Below are 19,103 nucleotides of genomic sequence, written 5' to 3'. Positions count from 1 at the left end.
GTATAGCCTATTAGGCAACCAATGACACAACATTAAGCATTACTTCAACTCCATAACTTAACATAAAACCCCTTAAACCCCTTTTTTCTTGACTTTTAGGGTTTATTTTTCTAGCTTTGATTCTTGAACTTTCTTGAGCCTTTCCTACATAATTTTCCATGTAGAATCCATTTATCATATTAGTTTTATGAAAATCTAATCCCTTCCCATTGACTTAGCTTGGCCGATCCATATATATATATTTGTAGGGAAAAGGATTTTCAACCAAACTAACATGTAACCACTTAATCTTTAACCTTTAACCATGCTTAATCTTCATCTAAACCATTCCTTATCATTTTGATAAAATTTGGGCAGCACTTCCCCTTAGAAAAATGAGTTTCTATCATCATTAAAATAGCCTAAAACTAACATACCATCATTATAACTTGAAATGGAAGAGTTTTAGAAGCTTACCTTGCTTCCAAATGACTTTCTCTCACTAAAATTCTTCTCTTTCTCTCTCTACATGAAAATTTGCAAGAGGTTTCCTACTTGAAAGGTCTTGCATGAAATGAACATGTGAGGGGCTATTTATAGGCTCCATATTTCACTAATTTCACATATGCCCTTCTTGCATAAGACTTAATCTTAGCCCTCCAATTTTGACCTCTTTCCACATGTACAAATCTTAGGCTATGTGGCTTAATAGACACTTGGATGGTGAGTCATTAGGGCTTATGTCATCTTTCTTATCCATTAAGATTAATTAGGCTTTAACCAAGGTTAACTCCCTTAATTCCTTGATTAACTTGGCTAATTACCCTTCTAGAAACATTTGACTTTTCAAAGATAGATGGTTAAATCCTAGCCATCCAATGAACCATGTTTGCCACGTGTCACGATCCTACGGAAGATGACTTAACCATAATCATTTTACTTATCCCTAATTAAATTTTAATCTAACTTGATTTAGTATTTCCTTTTCCTTTTCCTTTTTATTTTCTTTTTCCCTTTCTTGGCCAATTTGGGTGTGACATGTGTCTTTGACATTCTGTCAGAAATTTTACTACCCCAGTTGTCCTGACAGTCTACTGAATCGTAATATAATATTGGTTTATTTTATCTGATAGCCAAAAAATTCTAGTATCTCAGAATTCTTATATCAGATCACCATTAATTATATCTCACTAAAGGGAACTTCCTTGATTAATTTCATAATTTTTCTCCCCATATAACTCTTTAAATTGCCGTTTTCGTAAAAATAGACAATCTACCAATATTAATTTAGCTTTAGATTCCAAATATGTGCTTGGATTTAAGAAAATGAAACTCCTCCTTTTAGTTTCCTCTTGACTGAACCTATAGGGTTCATTATCCAAAAATTACAACTTTGATTTTAATACTTCCAACACTTGTTCTTTAGGTTTATCCTACACCATTTTCCATTTTGAACACAATAGAAGCATCAAAACATTGAAAAACTCATCCTAGGGTTCATTTACTACCTTGGCTAAACTAAACCTCAAGAGAAACAACAAAGAAAACACTTCAAAAAACAACCTACAACCAATGAAAAAAAAAACCGGACCGGACCGGCCGGTTCGATCGGAAAACCGGTGAACCAGTCTACAGTCCGGTCTAGTTCACTAGCTGAACTGGGGGAGAACCGAACTGGTAAAAAAACAATAGAACCGGTCATAACCGGTACAGAACCGGGTAAACCCAGTTTGGCGGGTTACCCGGTTCCCTTTTTTTTTTTGCCTGATATAACCTAAACGACGTCATTTTTATTATAAAACAAATTCCTTCCTTCCTTTCTCGGTTTCTCCTCTGCCGCCGAGTTCCCATTATTTGATTTCCCCTGAATCTACACTCATTTCTTCGGTTCTTCCAGCTCCCCGACTATCGCACCGCAGCAGCTCGCCTCCGGCCTCCCTCCTTGAAACCAAATTGCCTCCTCCAAAATCCTTGCTCGCTAAAGTCACTAACGGCACGATGGTCTCTGAGACTCCGACACACCTCCTTGTTCGGCAGAGCTCCAAAATCCCAGAGTCATCGCAAGTCTGATCTCCGGTCTCCCTCAACCATCTGAGCTCGCAACTCGCAAGTCTCCTAAACTTGAAACGGTTAGAATGAGCTCCAATACTGCCTTCCCCGTTCCTCTTTATGCTCTAAACCCCTAAACCCCTGAATTTCTGATCCTATTTCCTAATTCGTCTGTCTCTCCAAGCTTTTTGGCATACGCATCGAACTTTGCTGCTGCTCATGAGTAGTGACCTCGTCTCCTTGCCGCCACTGTCATTCCCGGTTCCTCAAGGCTAATATTTTTCGGTTCCTCATTCCCGCCGCTATCATTTTGGTTTGTAATTTATTATCGAATGAATTTTGCTGTTTTACTGAGATTACTGATTATAGACTATATATAAATGAGATCCTGAATGAGTCTTGCTGTGATTATATTATGAATTCGTGATAATGATGTTATCTATGGGTTTGCCGCCGCTGTCATTCCCGGTTCCTTAAGGGTAATATATGTTCTTTATATGGGTTTGCAATGTTGATTTTTATTGACTTATTCAGGCATGTGATGCTTACTAGCTTTAAATGTCATAGGGTCTCCAGGCAGCAGCTTCGTTGTTTTACTAGTTTTGTTATGAATTAGATTTTTATTCAGGCCTGTGATGCTTACTAGCTGTATGCCTGTATCAAATATAACACTTTTGAGTTGATTTAGTTTGATTTTTATTCAGCCTTATAAGAGTGAAAGATTTTGCAAAAGTGTCAAAAACTAATCACTAATAAGCTGAATTATGTTTTCCTGAATGTCAATGTCATTGCATATATGCCATCTTAGTGCATCTGTTTTTGGATTAAATTGATTTTATATGGATTTTGTTTTCTTTTCAAGAGGTAGCAGTGATGGATATTTCAAATAATCAAAGTTCTGGAAATGATAATGTCACTCCTAATACTCAATCTTCCACTCCCAACACTGAAACTTCCAATCCTCCTACACCAATTTCTTCATTGCGTGCAAAAACTGATCCTGCATGGGCACATGTTGCTTATAAGAAAGAAGGGACACAAAATGTATACACCTGCCTTTTTTGTGGTAATAGTTATAGAGGTGGTGGAATAAATAGGATGAAGCAACACCTTGCTGGTATCACTGGTCAAATATCTTCTTGTAAAAAAGTTTCGCATGATGTACGTCATAGAATGACAGAATCTTTGAAAGAGTGTTCAAAGAAAAAAGCCATTGAAAATATAGAAGAGGAAATTGAAGATACTCATGTTGATTCACCAATTATCATGAGTAGTGTAAAAAAGAGAAAATCTATAGGGAGTATGGATAATTATTTTGCTCCTCGCACAACCCCTGATTCTCAATCGGGTATTAAAAGTGCATTAGCAACCAAAGAAGCGAAACACAATGTAAAAATGTTGATTGCTAAGTGGGCCATTGTGAATTGCATTCCATTTAAAGCATTTGATTGCCCGTTATTTCAAAAAGCTGTAGATGGTATTGCTTCAATTGGGCCTGGGTTTAAAGCCCCTAGTGCTTATGATTTCAAAACCAATTTGCTGAGTGATTGGAGAAAAGAATGTCAGTTACTAATTGATAGTCATCGAGCTAAATGGAAAAACAATGGCTGCACACTCATGGCTGATGGATGGACTGATGTGAGGCAACGTACTCTGATAAATTTCTTAGTGTATTCTACACACGGAATGGTGTTTGTGAAGTCTATTGATACTTCAGATTTAGTCAAAGATGCCAAAACTCTATTTACTCTATTCTGTGAAGTCATTGAGTGGATTGGTCCTAAGAATATTGTCCATGTAGTAACTGACAATGCAGCTAACTATGTAGCATGTGGCAGGTTGATTAAAGAAAAGTATAAAAATATTTATTGGTCACCTTGTGCTGCTCATTGTCTGAATCTTATATTAAAAGACTTTTCCAGCATGCCAAATGTGTCAGACCTCGCATCAAAGGCATCCAAGGTAACTATCTTTGCATATAATCATATGGTTTTCTTATCATGGTTGAGGAGGAGACCGAGTTGGAAAGAAATAGTGCGTCCTGGTGCCACAAGATTTGCTACGACATTTATTACATTGCACAGCATATATATGCATAAAAATGACTTGCAGGCTCTGGTTGTTGATAAGCATTTTGTGGACCATAGATTATCAAAGACTGAGGCAGGGAAAAATTTTAGTGCAATCATTTTAGATAACCGGTTTTGGAATGACTGTTATCAAGTTGTGAAGATTGTATCTCCTCTCATCAAATTATTGAGAATTGTGGACTTAGATGAGAAGCCTTCATTACCTTACGTTTATGAGGGGATGAGAAGGGCAAAAATAGCAATTAAGGAGATGTTTAAGAAGAACAAGGAATTGTATAAGCCTTACACAAGAATCATTCAAACTCGATGGGATAGACATCTGAAGACTAATCTTCATGCGGCATCGTATTTGTTGAATCCTGCAATTACATATGGTCTAGATTGTCCTAGCAAGTCAAAGTTAATGATGGCTTTGATTGATGTGGTTGAGTCTTACTCAGATGAAGATATTGATGGCTTCCTAGTGATGAAACAAGCGACTACTTATCGCGAAGGCAAGGACTCTTTTAACAGGCCTTCATGTCAAAAAGCTGCTCAAAAACTAGACCCCTGTAAGTATTATTATTATTTATTGTATTCATGATTATTCACTAATTCTATATAGTATTGGATACTAAATATATTTTATTATGTAGATGAATGGTGGACATATTATGGTTGTTCAGTTCCAGAATTGCAGCGTGTTGCAATGCGCATTCTTAGTCAAACTTCTGCTTCTTCTGGTTGTGAGAGGAATTGGAGCTTATTTGAAAGAATTCATATGAAAAGAAGAAACAGATTGGGACATAAAAGACTGAATGATTTGGTTTTCACCAATTATAATCTGCGATTGAAGCATAGGTAATCTTGGAAACAGTGAATAACTTTAGTTTTTTTTAATTGATTTATATTTATCTAATATTTTGTTTGTCATTAAAGGAGTACATTGAAGAAGAGCAAAAGTTATGATCCAATTGACTATGAAAACATTGATATGGTGGATTTTTGGGTGGCTGAAGAAGATCCCACTCCGGAGTTTGATGATAGAGATATGGATACATTGGAAAGCGTCCTTAACAATGACGGCACTGCTAATTCAACAACTCTTGAGAGTGCTAATGAAGGTTTATATATTTAATTAAGACTCTATTCTTATACCAATATATAGTTATTTTATAATCTTTAATGTTGGTCACTGTCTTATATAGGTGATGAAGATATGAACATTGCTGACCCTCCATCTTTACAAGATGATGTTGTTGCTCCTGCTTTTCCTTGTCCAGCTGTTGACATCTCAGCCCATGCAAATGATCTTAGTGATGATTTTGATTTTCCCTAGTTAAGATATACATTTCATTAATGTTTGCTTGGTACTATTAAATATTTAAACTACTACTTTTGTAGCTTCTCATCTTTTTTTAGTGATTATTATTTATGAATTTTGTTTTATTTTAATATTATGAATTAATTATATTATTTTAATATGATCGGTCCGACCCCGGTTCAACCTCGGTTCGACCAATAACCCTTGACCCACTATCTCGACCGGTTTGATGCCCGGTCCGGTTTTTTGTTCCTTGCCTACAACCACTTGTAACCACTAAGAACTATTATGCTTTGAAGTTTTCTACAAAGTTTGACCAACAAAACTTCTTCCCCTACCATATATATATTTCGGCCAACAACCAAAGAGAAGAGAAACTAGGATTTTCAATGATACAACTTGAACCAAAAACTAACCTTAAACCTTGCTTGGATAATCAACGCTAGTGCCTTTCTCCTTCATTCCTTTTGAAGTTCTCTCTTTTCCCTCTTGGTTTCCTCTTGGCCAAAAATAAAATCTAAAAATAGGGGGAGGAGTGATTCTTTAATGAAGGAAAATATCCTAACCACCATCATAAATACAAATCCAAGTGTCATTACCCTTTTAATCTTGCATTCTCTTTCTTAATTAACCACTTCCAAAAGAAATTAATTACCAAAAGTCAAAATCCTCTCCATTTGAGGTGTGATACTTGGAAAATTCAAATCCTCTCCATTAGGGGCTTAACACATGACCAAATGTGAGGTATTTGAATTGTAAGACTCTAGTCTTGGCTTTATCGATGCACTTTGGCTCCGGGTTTAATTTCTTTTTTATAATTACAGTACTCTGGCCTCTGTAATTATTTTTTGTCAGATCCATAATTTATTCTCCTCATTTTTATCTTCTCAAAATGCCTTCTTTGTCTCAAAATTAAATTCCCAATAATTAAATAAAAAAAAAACTAATTTCCTTTTCTTTAGTGATTTTTTCAATTTTGGAGGGAATTAGGAAAAATGTTGGATACTTGAGGGTCTCTTTTTAATTCTATAATCTCTTATAATTTCTTGGGATATCATAGAAATTTTTTTGGAATTTTATTCTCCTTAAAAATATTTATTTGGAATTTTCCAAATAAAAGCCCTTAAATGAGGCTAAATTACCCTTAAATTCCTTTATAATTTCTCTAAGGGTAATTTGGTCATAAAACCAATTTTATAATCTCATATAATTCTCAAAGGATATTATTATTACTTTTTCTTAATTTTCTAAGGTTTGAAAATATTTTTTTCATAATTATTTTTGACCAATTTTTCCTTAATTAGTCAAATTTTCATAATTGGCTTGGAAAATCATAATAATTATTTTCCACCAAAATTCTTCTATTTCTCCTTATCATTTTTGGCCCTTAAATATTTAGGAATATTTCTTATTCCTAATTACCCTATTGTCGGATGTGACATTTTCCAACGGCTAGAAGCTCTTTGGTCTAACAGTTAATCAAACCTCTCTAACTATAACAGGCGCGAACAACATTGAATGAAGTATTGAATACGTGAGCTAACTTTTGCTGAAATATTTACTGTTACATTCAATACTCTGTTTTTCGCCAAACTTCAGTGTTTAACATTCATTCACTTCATGAGAGAGATTGATACACCTACTTTACTTACTTTCATAGAGTAACTCAAGAGTATGGACTCTTAATAGGGATTGTAACCTTATAGGTAGTAAGGGGCAGTGATTAAGAAAATCAATTACTGTACTGAGGTGCCAAGAGCCTGTTTAATCTTGGGCTCATAGGTGTTTTAAGGATTGGACGTAGGTCAAGTAGTTGAGACCGAACCCGTATAAATTCTATGTCTTTGCTCTACAGTGAAATCCTTCTAACTCAACCTTCTCTGTTTTATTTACAGCAGTTTCATTACATTAAAATTTTATAACTCACCCAATTCACCCCCCCTTGGGTGAAGCTGCCACTAACAAATGTAAAATTTGGGGCAAGAATCATGGAGATTAGCCATGCATGATGGGTCAAAACGTGTGCTATAGATGCAGGAAGCCAGGACACTTTGCTAGGGAGTGCCGTAAGGTGTGGACAATTTGAGGCCCTAGGCTCAAGGAAGGGTGTTTGCCCTTAAAAAGAAAGAGTCGCCAGAGATGATACAAGGTATGATCAGTGTGAATGATTATCTTGTGCATGCATTGTTTGATTTGGGCGCCTACCACTACTTTATATCATATGATTGCGCTAGGCTCTTAGGCCTCACTGTTGACACATTACCGTATGGTATTTTTTTTCCACCGCCACTAGTGCTAAAGTTTTGGCCTCCAGTGTTTGTTTAAATTGCATTGTCTAGTATGCCTATTGTTGCATTACGTTGGACCTTATATATATGCCCTTCTATGATATTGATGTTATCCTTGGCTTGAATTGGTTATCCTTACATACATACTCCTCGACTGTAAGAATAAAATGCTAATCCTAAACCCTAAACCCTTGCACAAAAATAAAGCTAAACTTGATTATGGAAGCCCAGGCAGCTAAATGTTTGAGATAGGGTTGCCAAGGGTATATGGTGTCTTTCTTAGTGAAAGCAGAAATGGAGGAAGGGATCATAAAAATACTGATTGTATATGACTTCCCCAAAGTCTTTCCAGCAGAGATCAATGGACTACCACTAGAAAGAGAAGTGGAATTTACCATTGGTCTAGTACCAAGAGTAGGACCAATTTCTAAAGCCTCGTACCGAATGGCTCCAAATGAAATGGCAGAGCCAAAGAAGCAATTAGAAGAGGTATTGGAGAAGGGTTTTCTTCAACCCAGTGTATCTCCATAGGGCACACTGGTATTTTTCATAAAGAAGAAGGATGGTAACTTACAATTATGTATAGGTTACTGGGAGCTAAACAAAGTGACAGTTAAGAATAAGTACCCTTTACACTATATTGATGATTTGCTAGATCAACTAATTGGTGCCACCTTGTTTTCTAAGATTGATTTAAGATTAGGTTATCACTAGCTAGGAATTAAAGCAAAAGATATTTCAAAGACGGCTTTTCGAAGTTATTACGGACATTAAGAATTTTTAGTGTTGCCTTTTTGATTGACGAATGCACCTGCAATTTTTATGGACTATATGTATAGAATTTTTCAACCGTACTTGAATCAGCTCGTTGTAGTCCTTATTGATGATATTCAACTGTATTCTCAGTCACTAGAAGAGCATGAGCAACATTTGTGAGTTCTTCTAAATACCTTGAAAGAAAAGCAACTATATGCTAGACTTAGTAAGTATGAGTTTTGGTTGAATAAGGTGAGATTCTTGGGTAATGTGATTACCTAAGAAGGAGCAGCTGTAGACCCAATTGAAGTTGAGGTGATACTTGTCACATCCAGTAACATGGCAATTTAGGATATGGAATATTCATGAACAGTTAAGGGCCAAGAGGGTAAGGAGGAATAGAAGAAGTTAATTGGAAAATATTTATTATGATTTTCTAAGTTGAATGTGAAAGTTTAACAAATTAAGGAAAATTGGTCAAATATAATTATGAAAAAATATTTCCAAGCCTTAGAAAATTAAGAAAAATAAGGATAATATCATTTGAGAATTATATGAGTTATATAATTAGTTTTATAACCAAATTACCCTTAGAGAAATTACAGAAGAATTTAAGCGTAATTTAGGCCAATTTAAGGGATTTTATTTGGAAAATTCCAAATAAATATTTTAAGGAGAATAAAATTCCAAGAAAATTTCTATGATACCCCAAGGAATTATAAGAGATTATGGAATTAAAAGAGGACCCTAAAGTATCCAAGATTTTTCCTAATTCCTTTGAAAAGTGAAAAAATAATAAAGAGAAGGAAATTAGTTTTCCTTTTTAGTTAATTATTGGAAATTTAATTTTGAGAGAAAGAGGGTATTTTGGAAAGATAAAAATGAGGAGAATAAATTATGGATGTGATAGAAAATAATTACAGAGGTCAGAATACTGTAATTATAGAAAAGAAATTAAACCTAGAGTCAAAGTGCGCCGATAAAACAAGACTAGAGTCTTGCAATTCAAATGGCTCACAATTGGCCATGTGTCAAGCCCCTAATGGAGAGGATTTGAATTTTCCAAGTGTCACTCCTTAAATAGAGAGGATTTTGACTTTTGGTAATTAATTTCTTTTAGAATTAGTTAGTTAAGAAAGAGAAACTAAGACAAAAGGAGGTAATGACACTTATAACTTCATTTATGATAGTGGTTGGGATATTTTTGGTTCATTAAAGGAGCTCTCCCACCCCTATTTTCATATTATTATTTTGGTCAAGAGTGAGTAAGAGAGAAAAGAGAGAACTTGGAGGAGAAATCAAGAGAAAGCCATCAACTTTGATCATCCAAGCAAGGTTTAAAGTTAGTTTTTGGTTTTTTGGTTCTGAGTTGTGCCTTGCTTTGTTTACTTGGGTTGTATGGTTAGAAATTTATGGTTCTCCCCTTTTTCTTGTGCTAGCTGAAAGATGTTTATAGGAAGGGAAGAAGTTTTGTTGGTCTAACATGTTAGAACACTTCAAATCATGATAAATCCTAGTGGTTACAAGTGGTCGTAGGCTGTTTTTGAAGTGTTTTCTTTGTTGTGTTGCATGAGGGCCATTTTAGCCAAGACTAAAGATGAACCCTAGGATGAGTTTTTCAATGTTTTGAGGCTTCTATTGGGTTCAAAATGAAAATAGTGTAGGATAAACATAAAGAACAAGTGTTGGAAGCATTAGAATCAAAGTTGTAATTTTTAGATAATAAACCCTATAGGTTTGGTCAAGTGGAATCTAAAAAGAGGGGTTTTATTTTCTTAAATCCAAGTAGATATTTGGATTCTACATGAAAAAAATCATGTAGGAATGAACTAAGAAAGAATTTTCAGGGTTAAGAAAGCAAACTCTAAAATTTTAAAGAATAAAGGGGAAGCTTTAAGGGACATGGGTGGTCCTTGAGTTGTGTTTTTGTTTTTGCTTGGTTTGGTTGATGATTGTTGCTACCCTTTTGTGAATTGCCATGTTAGGGTTTGGCATTTGTGGAAGTAAGAAAGAAGAACAAGAAAATCAAAGAGCATTGGATCAAGGTAGTGAGATTTAATTAGCTATTAATGTTAACTTTGCATTGTTATTTATGGCATGAATGCTTGCTATTATATCATTGAACTATGATGTTTGTGATATGGTTGCTCCTTGCATTTGTTGCCATGGCCTTTGAAAATCGCCTTGACTTGTCTTTGCTTACACCTTGGGGCCAAATTCAAAATTAATCCAAGAATTATACTATAGGCACAACCTCGGGTCGTTTCACCTGTGGAGCCGAAATTAAGATCCTAGATTAATTAAATGCCATGGTTATGCAAATTGAGCTGAAAAGATTGGGGATTTTCATTGAGATTTGTAATTAAGATAAAATGCACTAGAATGTAAATGTATTTTTGGATTTTTGGGAGATTAAAATGAAATGGATGGAAATCAAGTACTGAATCAATTGATTAAACCTCTTGAAAATGGATTCTTGGCAATCATAGTTCTCTTAAGATGTGGGAGTTTTATAAATTCATTAGGTTTTCTTGATAACAACCTCAATAACTCATTGAGTCCAATGCTCACATTAATGAAAACATTGTTAAGCTTCCCTAATGTGTAATTAAGAATGATTAATGCAAATGGTTCAATGCAACAGAAAATCAACTCATCATCAAAACATGACCATGCAAGATGAAGAGAATCAAGAAAGCTACAAAGAACATATATGTAACTACATATATTGAAGCATGAAATCCAACATTAACCAATCCAACTACAAATATGAATCATCAACTAATGATTACATATCAATCAAAGTCTTTCACTAAGATTTTACAAATCCTAGACCTAGGAATTCATAAATACATAGCTAAACTAAGATGAAACTGAAACTCCCCTTTTAAGCTCTTAGAACTTATGCCAATCATCCATCTTCAAGAGCTAGAGGAAGCCTAGCCACTCATGGTATGCAGAAACATCTCCATTGAAATTGACTCAGTGTTGCCCATGGATGAAGATGACAGTGGAAGGTGAGGGATTAGGGTTCTCTTGGGAGAGATGAGAGAAGATGAAGAGAAAAACGTGGATGGTGGCTGAATAATACTTGTCTGGCCTCATTCATACCGAAAATAAGGTTTCTAACCCGAATATGACGTGTCTGGGTCGGTTTATGGAAGTGGGCAAGTCAAATTTTCCTGAAATGGTCGGGTCTGATTGTGCTGATATGAGGGGTTCGCCGTGGCGAACCGTGACAGAGAGTTTCATTCTTGAAAGCAGATGTTCGTCGCAGTGAAGTCAGAAGTGTGCCGTGACGAACCATGGCAGAGGCTCCTCTTTTTGCTCTTTGTGCCTTGAGTCTTCAACCTTGGCTCCAATCTCAGGTGTCCTACACTGAAAAGCAACAATTTAAGGCATCAATTGTCCTAGAAATTAATTGAATACAATTAATAACTAATTATGATGATTTTACCCTCAAAAAGAGACTAACTCAATGCAAGGACTCTTGATCTAAAATAAGCTCAATTATAGCCAAAAGAGCCAGAAAATGCAACAAAACCATGGATGATGTAATAAAAAGATAAGAATAATTTGAGCTCAATCAAATTCCCCCACACTTAGACCTTTGTACTCGTGGACAAAGCTCAAAAATAATTCAAAGAGATACCAGCACAAAGAGAAGTACTACCATGCTTAAAGATGAAAGCAGAAGATTAGTAAGAAATTCTCACAGGAGTTGACAACAGTAAAACAAGGATATGCTAAGAAAATGAGCACAATGGACAATTAACTCAAAAGATTGATCAAAAGAGATCTATCTCACAGATAAGTGTTTCACTCTTAACTCACTTGTTTTGGGATTATTTCACTCTAAGTCTACTCAATCCGATTTCTACTATAGGCTTGTAATAATTCTACCTCTCCACCACAGGAAGCAAACTTTGCAAATCAAGAGGACTTTTAGGGGTTAGAATTTGAATGAAGGCCAAATGAAATGAATGGAATGAGAATGAAAATGGAAATAAGTACAAGCATACAAATTATTAAAACAGAATTAATCTAAATAAAAGTAAGGAGAGAAGCTACTTATTTTTTGTTTTGTAATTTTTATATCTCTATCCTTTCTTTTCTTTTCTTTTTCTCTTTTTTTTCTTTTTCTTTTTCTTCCTTTTTTTTTTGATTGGAGCAACTTCTCTCTTTTTTTTTTTTTTTCACAAAATAATTGCATGCATGTACTCAAGATGAAGATCCAAAGGGGTTTACAATGGTAAAATGATTGGGTTTGTGTTTGGGAAGTGTGGGTTTGAAAACGAATGCCTCTATCATCTTTACAAAAATTTGATTCACTAAGCTTCGATTAAGAATTAAAACAAGTTCTAGAGAAATATGAAATAAGAAGATTCACTCAATTTAATAACTTTAGGCCCAAAAATCCTTCCAACAAGGCTAAAATCTCAATTAATCAATCTCAAGGGTTAAAAACCACATAGTCCTAATTTCAAAGCATATCATCATTTACTATCTGTCAAAAACATGAGAATAACTAGTCCAAGTTCAAACCTCATTTAAAAGCATGGAAAGTTTTCTAAAAGCACAAGTACAATTTGAACTTTCCATAAATTTCAAAAGGGATGCAGGAGCATAAAGAATCTAAGCCAAGAAAAATTTCTGAAGATCAGCTAAAATTGCAAAGAATTTATTATTTATTATTAAATATTTTTTTTTTTCATTTTTAAAATTTTTTTTTTTGGGTTGCCGCGGCGAAGGCTCACAAAGAGCCAAGTCTGGAGAAAGGGCCTGCTTCGCCGCGGCGAAGTATGGCCGAGAGCTATATTAATGCTGATAAAAGGGCTTCGTCGCAGTGAAATCAGATGTTTGCCACAACGAAAGGTGGCAGAGTGCAATATTCAGTGCAATTTTCAACTCTTCAGACAACTAAATTCAAAATATTCACAATTCAACCAATTTATTAGTTCAAAAACACCTCAAAATCAAATAGATGCATGGATGCATGAGAATTATTTGCTAGAATCCACCATAGGTCTTGCCCCCACACTTAAACACAACATTGACCTCAATGTTTGAACCAGTATAAGTAAACCAATCACAAAGTGAACCGAAAGTTGTGAAGTCCAATTGAAATTGAAGCATAACACATCGAATTCCCAAAAAGGAGGGAGAAAGTGATAGGTTGCATGAAAAACAAAGAGGAAAAGGGAAATAGAAGTTGGGACCAATGTAAGAGTAACAGCAAAATGTAAAGGCTATCAGTAGCCAAAGAGTCGAACAACATCTAATGTAACATCCAAAAAGTTTAACAAGTAACCAGCTACATCAACTAAAAAGAAATACAAAGAACAATAAAGAAAACAAAACATAAGCAAAGAGCTACTGTTGTGTCCCAGTATCATCTGCCCTAGACCCGGATGGTCCTGCACCAGAAGTGCCTGCTCCAGATGTGCCAGCTCCGCTCTGAGGGTCTTCCTCTTCGAGAGGTAGGATGAAGTTTAACCGGTCAGCAATCAGAGCATCCACACGACAGCGGTAACGTCGGTCTTGATCATACAGAGCATCGCGGTCCTTCTGCCTCTTCATCTCGCAGAGGAGGGTGACTCACAACTGGTGGACAGGGTCTGCCAGGTCACCAATATCATCAGCCAAGGTGTCCAAGGTGACAGGTTCAGGAGCTTCTGGATCTGGCTGTTCTTCTTGAGCTTCAGGAGCTGGTGCACCGGCTGCATACGCTGTGCCAACATCATACACAGGGTGGATGGGTGGAGGGGGTCCAATGACAGGTTGTTTAAGGTGGTCATATCTAAACAAAGGGGCTGGCTCAAAGTAGCTGTCATTGTTGTACTCGGGGACATTGGCAGCTCTAAAAAGGTCAGTGACTAGGTGGGGGAAAATGATACTGTTGGTGAGTTTGGGGGTATTAGTACGAGGCATACTCTGAACACAAGAAGTAAAACACACTAAACAAAGGCCACACAAACAGGAACTAACACTATCCCAGAAAAACCAAAATCACAGCCTAGATAGTAGCAAATAGCTGTGTAATAATTCATAGGTTTTCAGTTTATCAAAAACTTTCAGAATTAAGTAAAGAGATTAAAGAAATACAAAATGCACCATGAATCATGAGATAGCCTAAGAGCTACGTAACTACAATCTAACATCAAAATAACCCAACCCAACAACACAATAATAGAACAAATAAACAAACTAACAACTAAACAGAATTAAAACAAAAGAAAGAACAAAGGAAGATAGGAATCATACCACAATGGAGAGAAAGAGGGAGCTTCAGCGCAGACTGGAGAATTGCAGAGGAAGAGAAGGAGTGGCCACTGAAATCAAAGAGGGAAGAGATAAAGGGAGAAGAGGAGATAGGGAGAGAGCGCTGGAGAAGAATGGCGAAGGGGAGGAGGTTGACAGTCTAAAGGGTGAAGGCAGAGAGAAGCGTGGGTTTCTGAATGGGAGAGGGCATGCGATTGCTGAATATGAGAGGGGCCGATGGTTTTGAAAATTGAAGGGGTAAAGGGAGTATAATAGGATGGGGAAGGGAAAAGACCGAAATGGATATAAGAGAATAGAATGGGTTGGCAGAAATGGAGGGTAAAAAGGGAATTTCACAAGGAAAAATAGAGTAAAAACAAAACTGATCAGCGCTGAAACGGTGGGTTTGCCGTGGCGAGCCATTCCCGAGACGAAAACAAAGGGAGAGAAGGATGTTTCGCCGCGGCAAAACCATCCCGAGAGCAACACCCAGAAACAGGCGGCGAAGGTTGGAGTTCGCCGTGGTGAAATGTCACAGAGAGCAACCTAACAATGGCGAAGTGTCACAGAGAGCACAGAACAACACAAAAACACCCAAACAAGAGAGAAACACAACACACAAACAACAGAGGTAGCTGGATACTTCAAAACTTTAAAGTGCATCAAAATAGATCATAAGGGTACTCAATAAGTCCATGATTAAGTTGAAGGGAATTGAAAGACGCGCAACGGAAAATAACTTTAAAAATTTCAATCCCTTACCTGGATCTACCGATTGTGTTTAAGTCAAGTAGTAAGAAGTATTACCTTCGATGTTCAATTTCTTGGTGGCTCGGGGATTCCGTCATTCAGGATGCCTCTGCTCGCCTCTTTTATCGCTCGAAATCGACAACTCAGATCGGCTTCCTCTACCGGTATCTACACGAACAGCGTTCCAATCACGAACGACGTGCTAGCGCCTCTTGTCCTTCTAGGGTTTATTTTTTCGAAGAATCCGTCCTCCCTTCTCTATTTACTGACCGTCTCTTATCTGCAAGCTTTTCACTCTCACACCCAAAACCCTAGCTCCTAATATCAAATATATAGGATGCTATAGGTATTATGAAGGATATTTGATTTTGAAATTAATCCTAAATTAATTCCAAAATTAATACAATATCAAATATTGCGTGATCAGATAAGAAAACAATTAAATAAATATGGTTTATATTAAATCCGTCTCACAGATTTAATTCACCTATTTATTTAATTTAAAATAAAGATATGACGGAATTAATTTATATAGATCTAATTTATCCTTACAAATTAAATCTAACAATTAATATCTCTTATATTTATATAATATGTATATATATATATATGAATTTATATATATATATACGTCCACCCTATATTATTCATTGAATCTGGGCATATCTTAGATTCAATGAAGCTGGACATCATAGCTCGTGTTGGGCTATTTTGTGTGCGACCCTGTAGGCCCATATGAAGTTGGCAGTGGGCCATTAACTATAATGACTCACAAGTCGTAAGCGGTCTCTAGCAAGACATCATGACTATCCAAATCATATGAGGATAATTGAACGATGTAACCTTTCATACAACCTATCACGTCCCTTTTGTCACACGACATTTTGGTCATGGATGAGGCATGGAGAACGTCATCCTCCTATTCATGACCGTTACTTTCTCGATCTCTGAGTAGTCTGAGTATAGAAACAGAACCACCTTTCCATTATAGTATGGCCATACATTTCTCAGACTCACTCATCGAGGGGCCCAATAATGTCTCTCTACGAATGTGAGGGACAAATTCCATCTTGACTATTCACATTCCTCCGCATGAAAAAACACTAAGCCTGAACATAGTCTTTATGATCACTCGGTCAAAAGTGACTTTTGACTAGGTCAAAGCTGAGCGTTTCTCATGTAGGAATCCATGATGATCTCAGGTCAAAGGGCACAGTGACATGGTTTGTATATGAGAGAAGCTTATGACTTAACCCATGCAGCTCTCTCATAGCGGGTCGGTCCAACACCTTGTACTATTACATGTGCCTATGACTTTGATTTATATCTCTATATATCTTGAAAGTCATACTGGTCTTATTTCATCTATGCTCCCACATAGATGACCAACTAGGGACATTTAGGATAAATCATGAGTTATCCAAGGATAGTCATAACAGTAAACATGCAAATAATATGATAACATAATAAAGAAATTCATAAATCAACAATGTTCATAACATAATGATTGGCCCCTAGGGCACAATTTCCAACATCCTCCCACTTGCACTAGGTACAATCATTAATTTGTCTAATTCCCATTGACCTAACATGACGCTCATGCTTTGCTTGCACAAGCGGCTTTGTTAGAGGATCAGCAACATTGTCTTCTCTTGCTACTTTGCATATTTTTATATCACCTCTATCGTTGATTTCTCTGATGAGATGAAATCGCCTAAGTATATGCTTGGTCCTTTGATGTGACCTAGGCTCTTTGGCTTATGCAATGGCACCGCTGTTGTCACAGAACAAAGTTATTGGATCTGAGATGGTAGGTATCACCCCAAGTTCAGTAACGAACTTCCTAATCCATACGGCTTCCTTAGCTGCATCAGATGCTGCTATATACTCAGCTTTTGTTGCAGAATTTGCTATAGTGCCCTGCTTAGAGCTCTTCCAGCTTACTGCTCCATTATTCAGGAGGAATATGTATCCCAATTGCAATTTATTGTCGTCCTGGTCAGTTTGGAAACTTGCATCTGTGTAACCAGTTACACAAAGCTCATCATCCAATCAACCATAGACCAAGAATAAGTCCTTAGTCCTTCTTAAGTACTTAAGGATATTCTTGACAGCAATCCAATGGCCCTCACCAGGGTCCTGTTGATATCTGCTAGTCATATTTAAAGTAAATGAGACATCCGATTGAGTACATAACATGGCGTACATGATAGATCCAATAGCCAAGGCATATGGAACCTTACTCATGCAACCTCGCTGATCAGGTGTACTAGGACACAAATCCTTGCTGAGGTGAATACTATGAGACATGGGATGAAACCCCTCTTTGATTCCTGCATACTGAACCTATGCAGTATTTTGTCTATGTATGTGCTCTGACTTAGTCCTAGAAGTCTTTTAGATCTATCTCTATAGATCCTAATTCCTAAGATGTAGGTGGCTTCACCCAAGTCTTTCATTGAGAAAGACTTTCCTAACCAAGACTTAACAATCTGCAAGGTAGGAATGTCATTCCCAATAAGTAGGATGTCATCGACATAGAGTACCAAAAACAAAACTGTGCTCCCACTAACCTTCTTGTACACACAAGGTTCATCAACATTTTGAAGAAATCCAAACCCTTTGACTACTTCATCAAAACGATGATTCCAACTCCGAGATGCTTGCTTCAATCCATAAATGGACCTTTGAAGCTTGCACACCTTACCAGAGTCCTCGGAACGCACAAACCCTTCAGGTTGTGTCATGTACACATCCTCAAGTAGCTTTCCATTAAGGAATGCTGTCTTGACATCCATCTGCCATATTTCATAGTCATAATATGCTGCAATGGCAAGGAGGATTCTGATTGACTTGGCCATTGCAACTGGGGAAAAAGTCTCATCATAGTCTATACCATGAGTTTGAGTAAATCTTTTTGCAACCAGTCGTGCCTTGTAGACATTTACATTGCCATCCATGTCAGTTTTCTCCTTAAAAACCTACTTGCACCCGACGATTTTTACACCTTTAGGAGGGTCGACTAAGGTCCAAACCTGATTGTTGTACATAGATTGCATCTCAGACTTCATGGCATTAAGCCATTTTTCAGAGTTTGGTCCCAATATAGCCTCTTGATAGGTAGTCGGCTCATTATTCTCAATGAGCAACACATCACGATTGTCAGAAATTAGAAATCCATATCTCTGAGGCTGAAAACGTGCCCTATTAGATCTCCGTGGACCTTGCGTGACTTGAGGAGTTTAACAACTTGTTGTGAGTTATCTCTGGTTTCCACTTGTAGGTCTATGGTGTCTTGTGGCTCTCGAACTTCTTCGAGATGTACCTTGCTCCCACTGGTTCTTTTAGAGATAAATTCTCATTCGAGAAAGATACCATTTCTGACAACAAACACTTTGTTATCGGTGGGGTTGTAGACATAGTATCCCTTGGTTTCCTTAGGATATCCCATAAAAAGGCACTTTGAGGATTTGGGCACTAATTTATCTAAGGCTTGTTGCTTAACATAAACCTCACATCCCCAAATCTTGAGAAAAGACAAACTAGGTTTTCTCCCAGTCCATATCTCATAGGGAGTCTTTTCAACTACCTTAGATGGAACACGATTCAGTGTGAACGCAGCTGTCT

At 36.7% G+C, this 19,103-nt stretch overlaps 1 protein-coding gene across 1 annotated transcript; it reads left to right on the top strand.

Annotated features, from left to right (window-relative positions):
* Nucleotides 1-2,901: 2,901 nt before the first annotated feature.
* Nucleotides 2,902-5,436, top strand: LOC114738104 (uncharacterized). The gene is made up of 4 exons (XM_028926128.1): nt 2,902-4,669; nt 4,754-4,958; nt 5,037-5,221; nt 5,306-5,436. Exons 1-4 carry the CDS (start codon nt 2,902-2,904, stop codon nt 5,434-5,436), a joined length of 2,289 nt encoding a protein of 762 aa, XP_028781961.1.
* The last annotated feature ends 13,667 nt before the right edge of the window (nt 5,437-19,103 follow it).

Source organism: Neltuma alba, unplaced genomic scaffold (genome assembly GCF_004799145.2).
Source record: "Neltuma alba isolate B1F8T4 unplaced genomic scaffold, ASM479914v2 tig00013524_pilon, whole genome shotgun sequence".
NCBI classification, from domain to species: domain Eukaryota; kingdom Viridiplantae; phylum Streptophyta; class Magnoliopsida; order Fabales; family Fabaceae; genus Neltuma; species Neltuma alba.
This window is presented reverse-complemented; position numbering and strand designations above follow the sequence as displayed.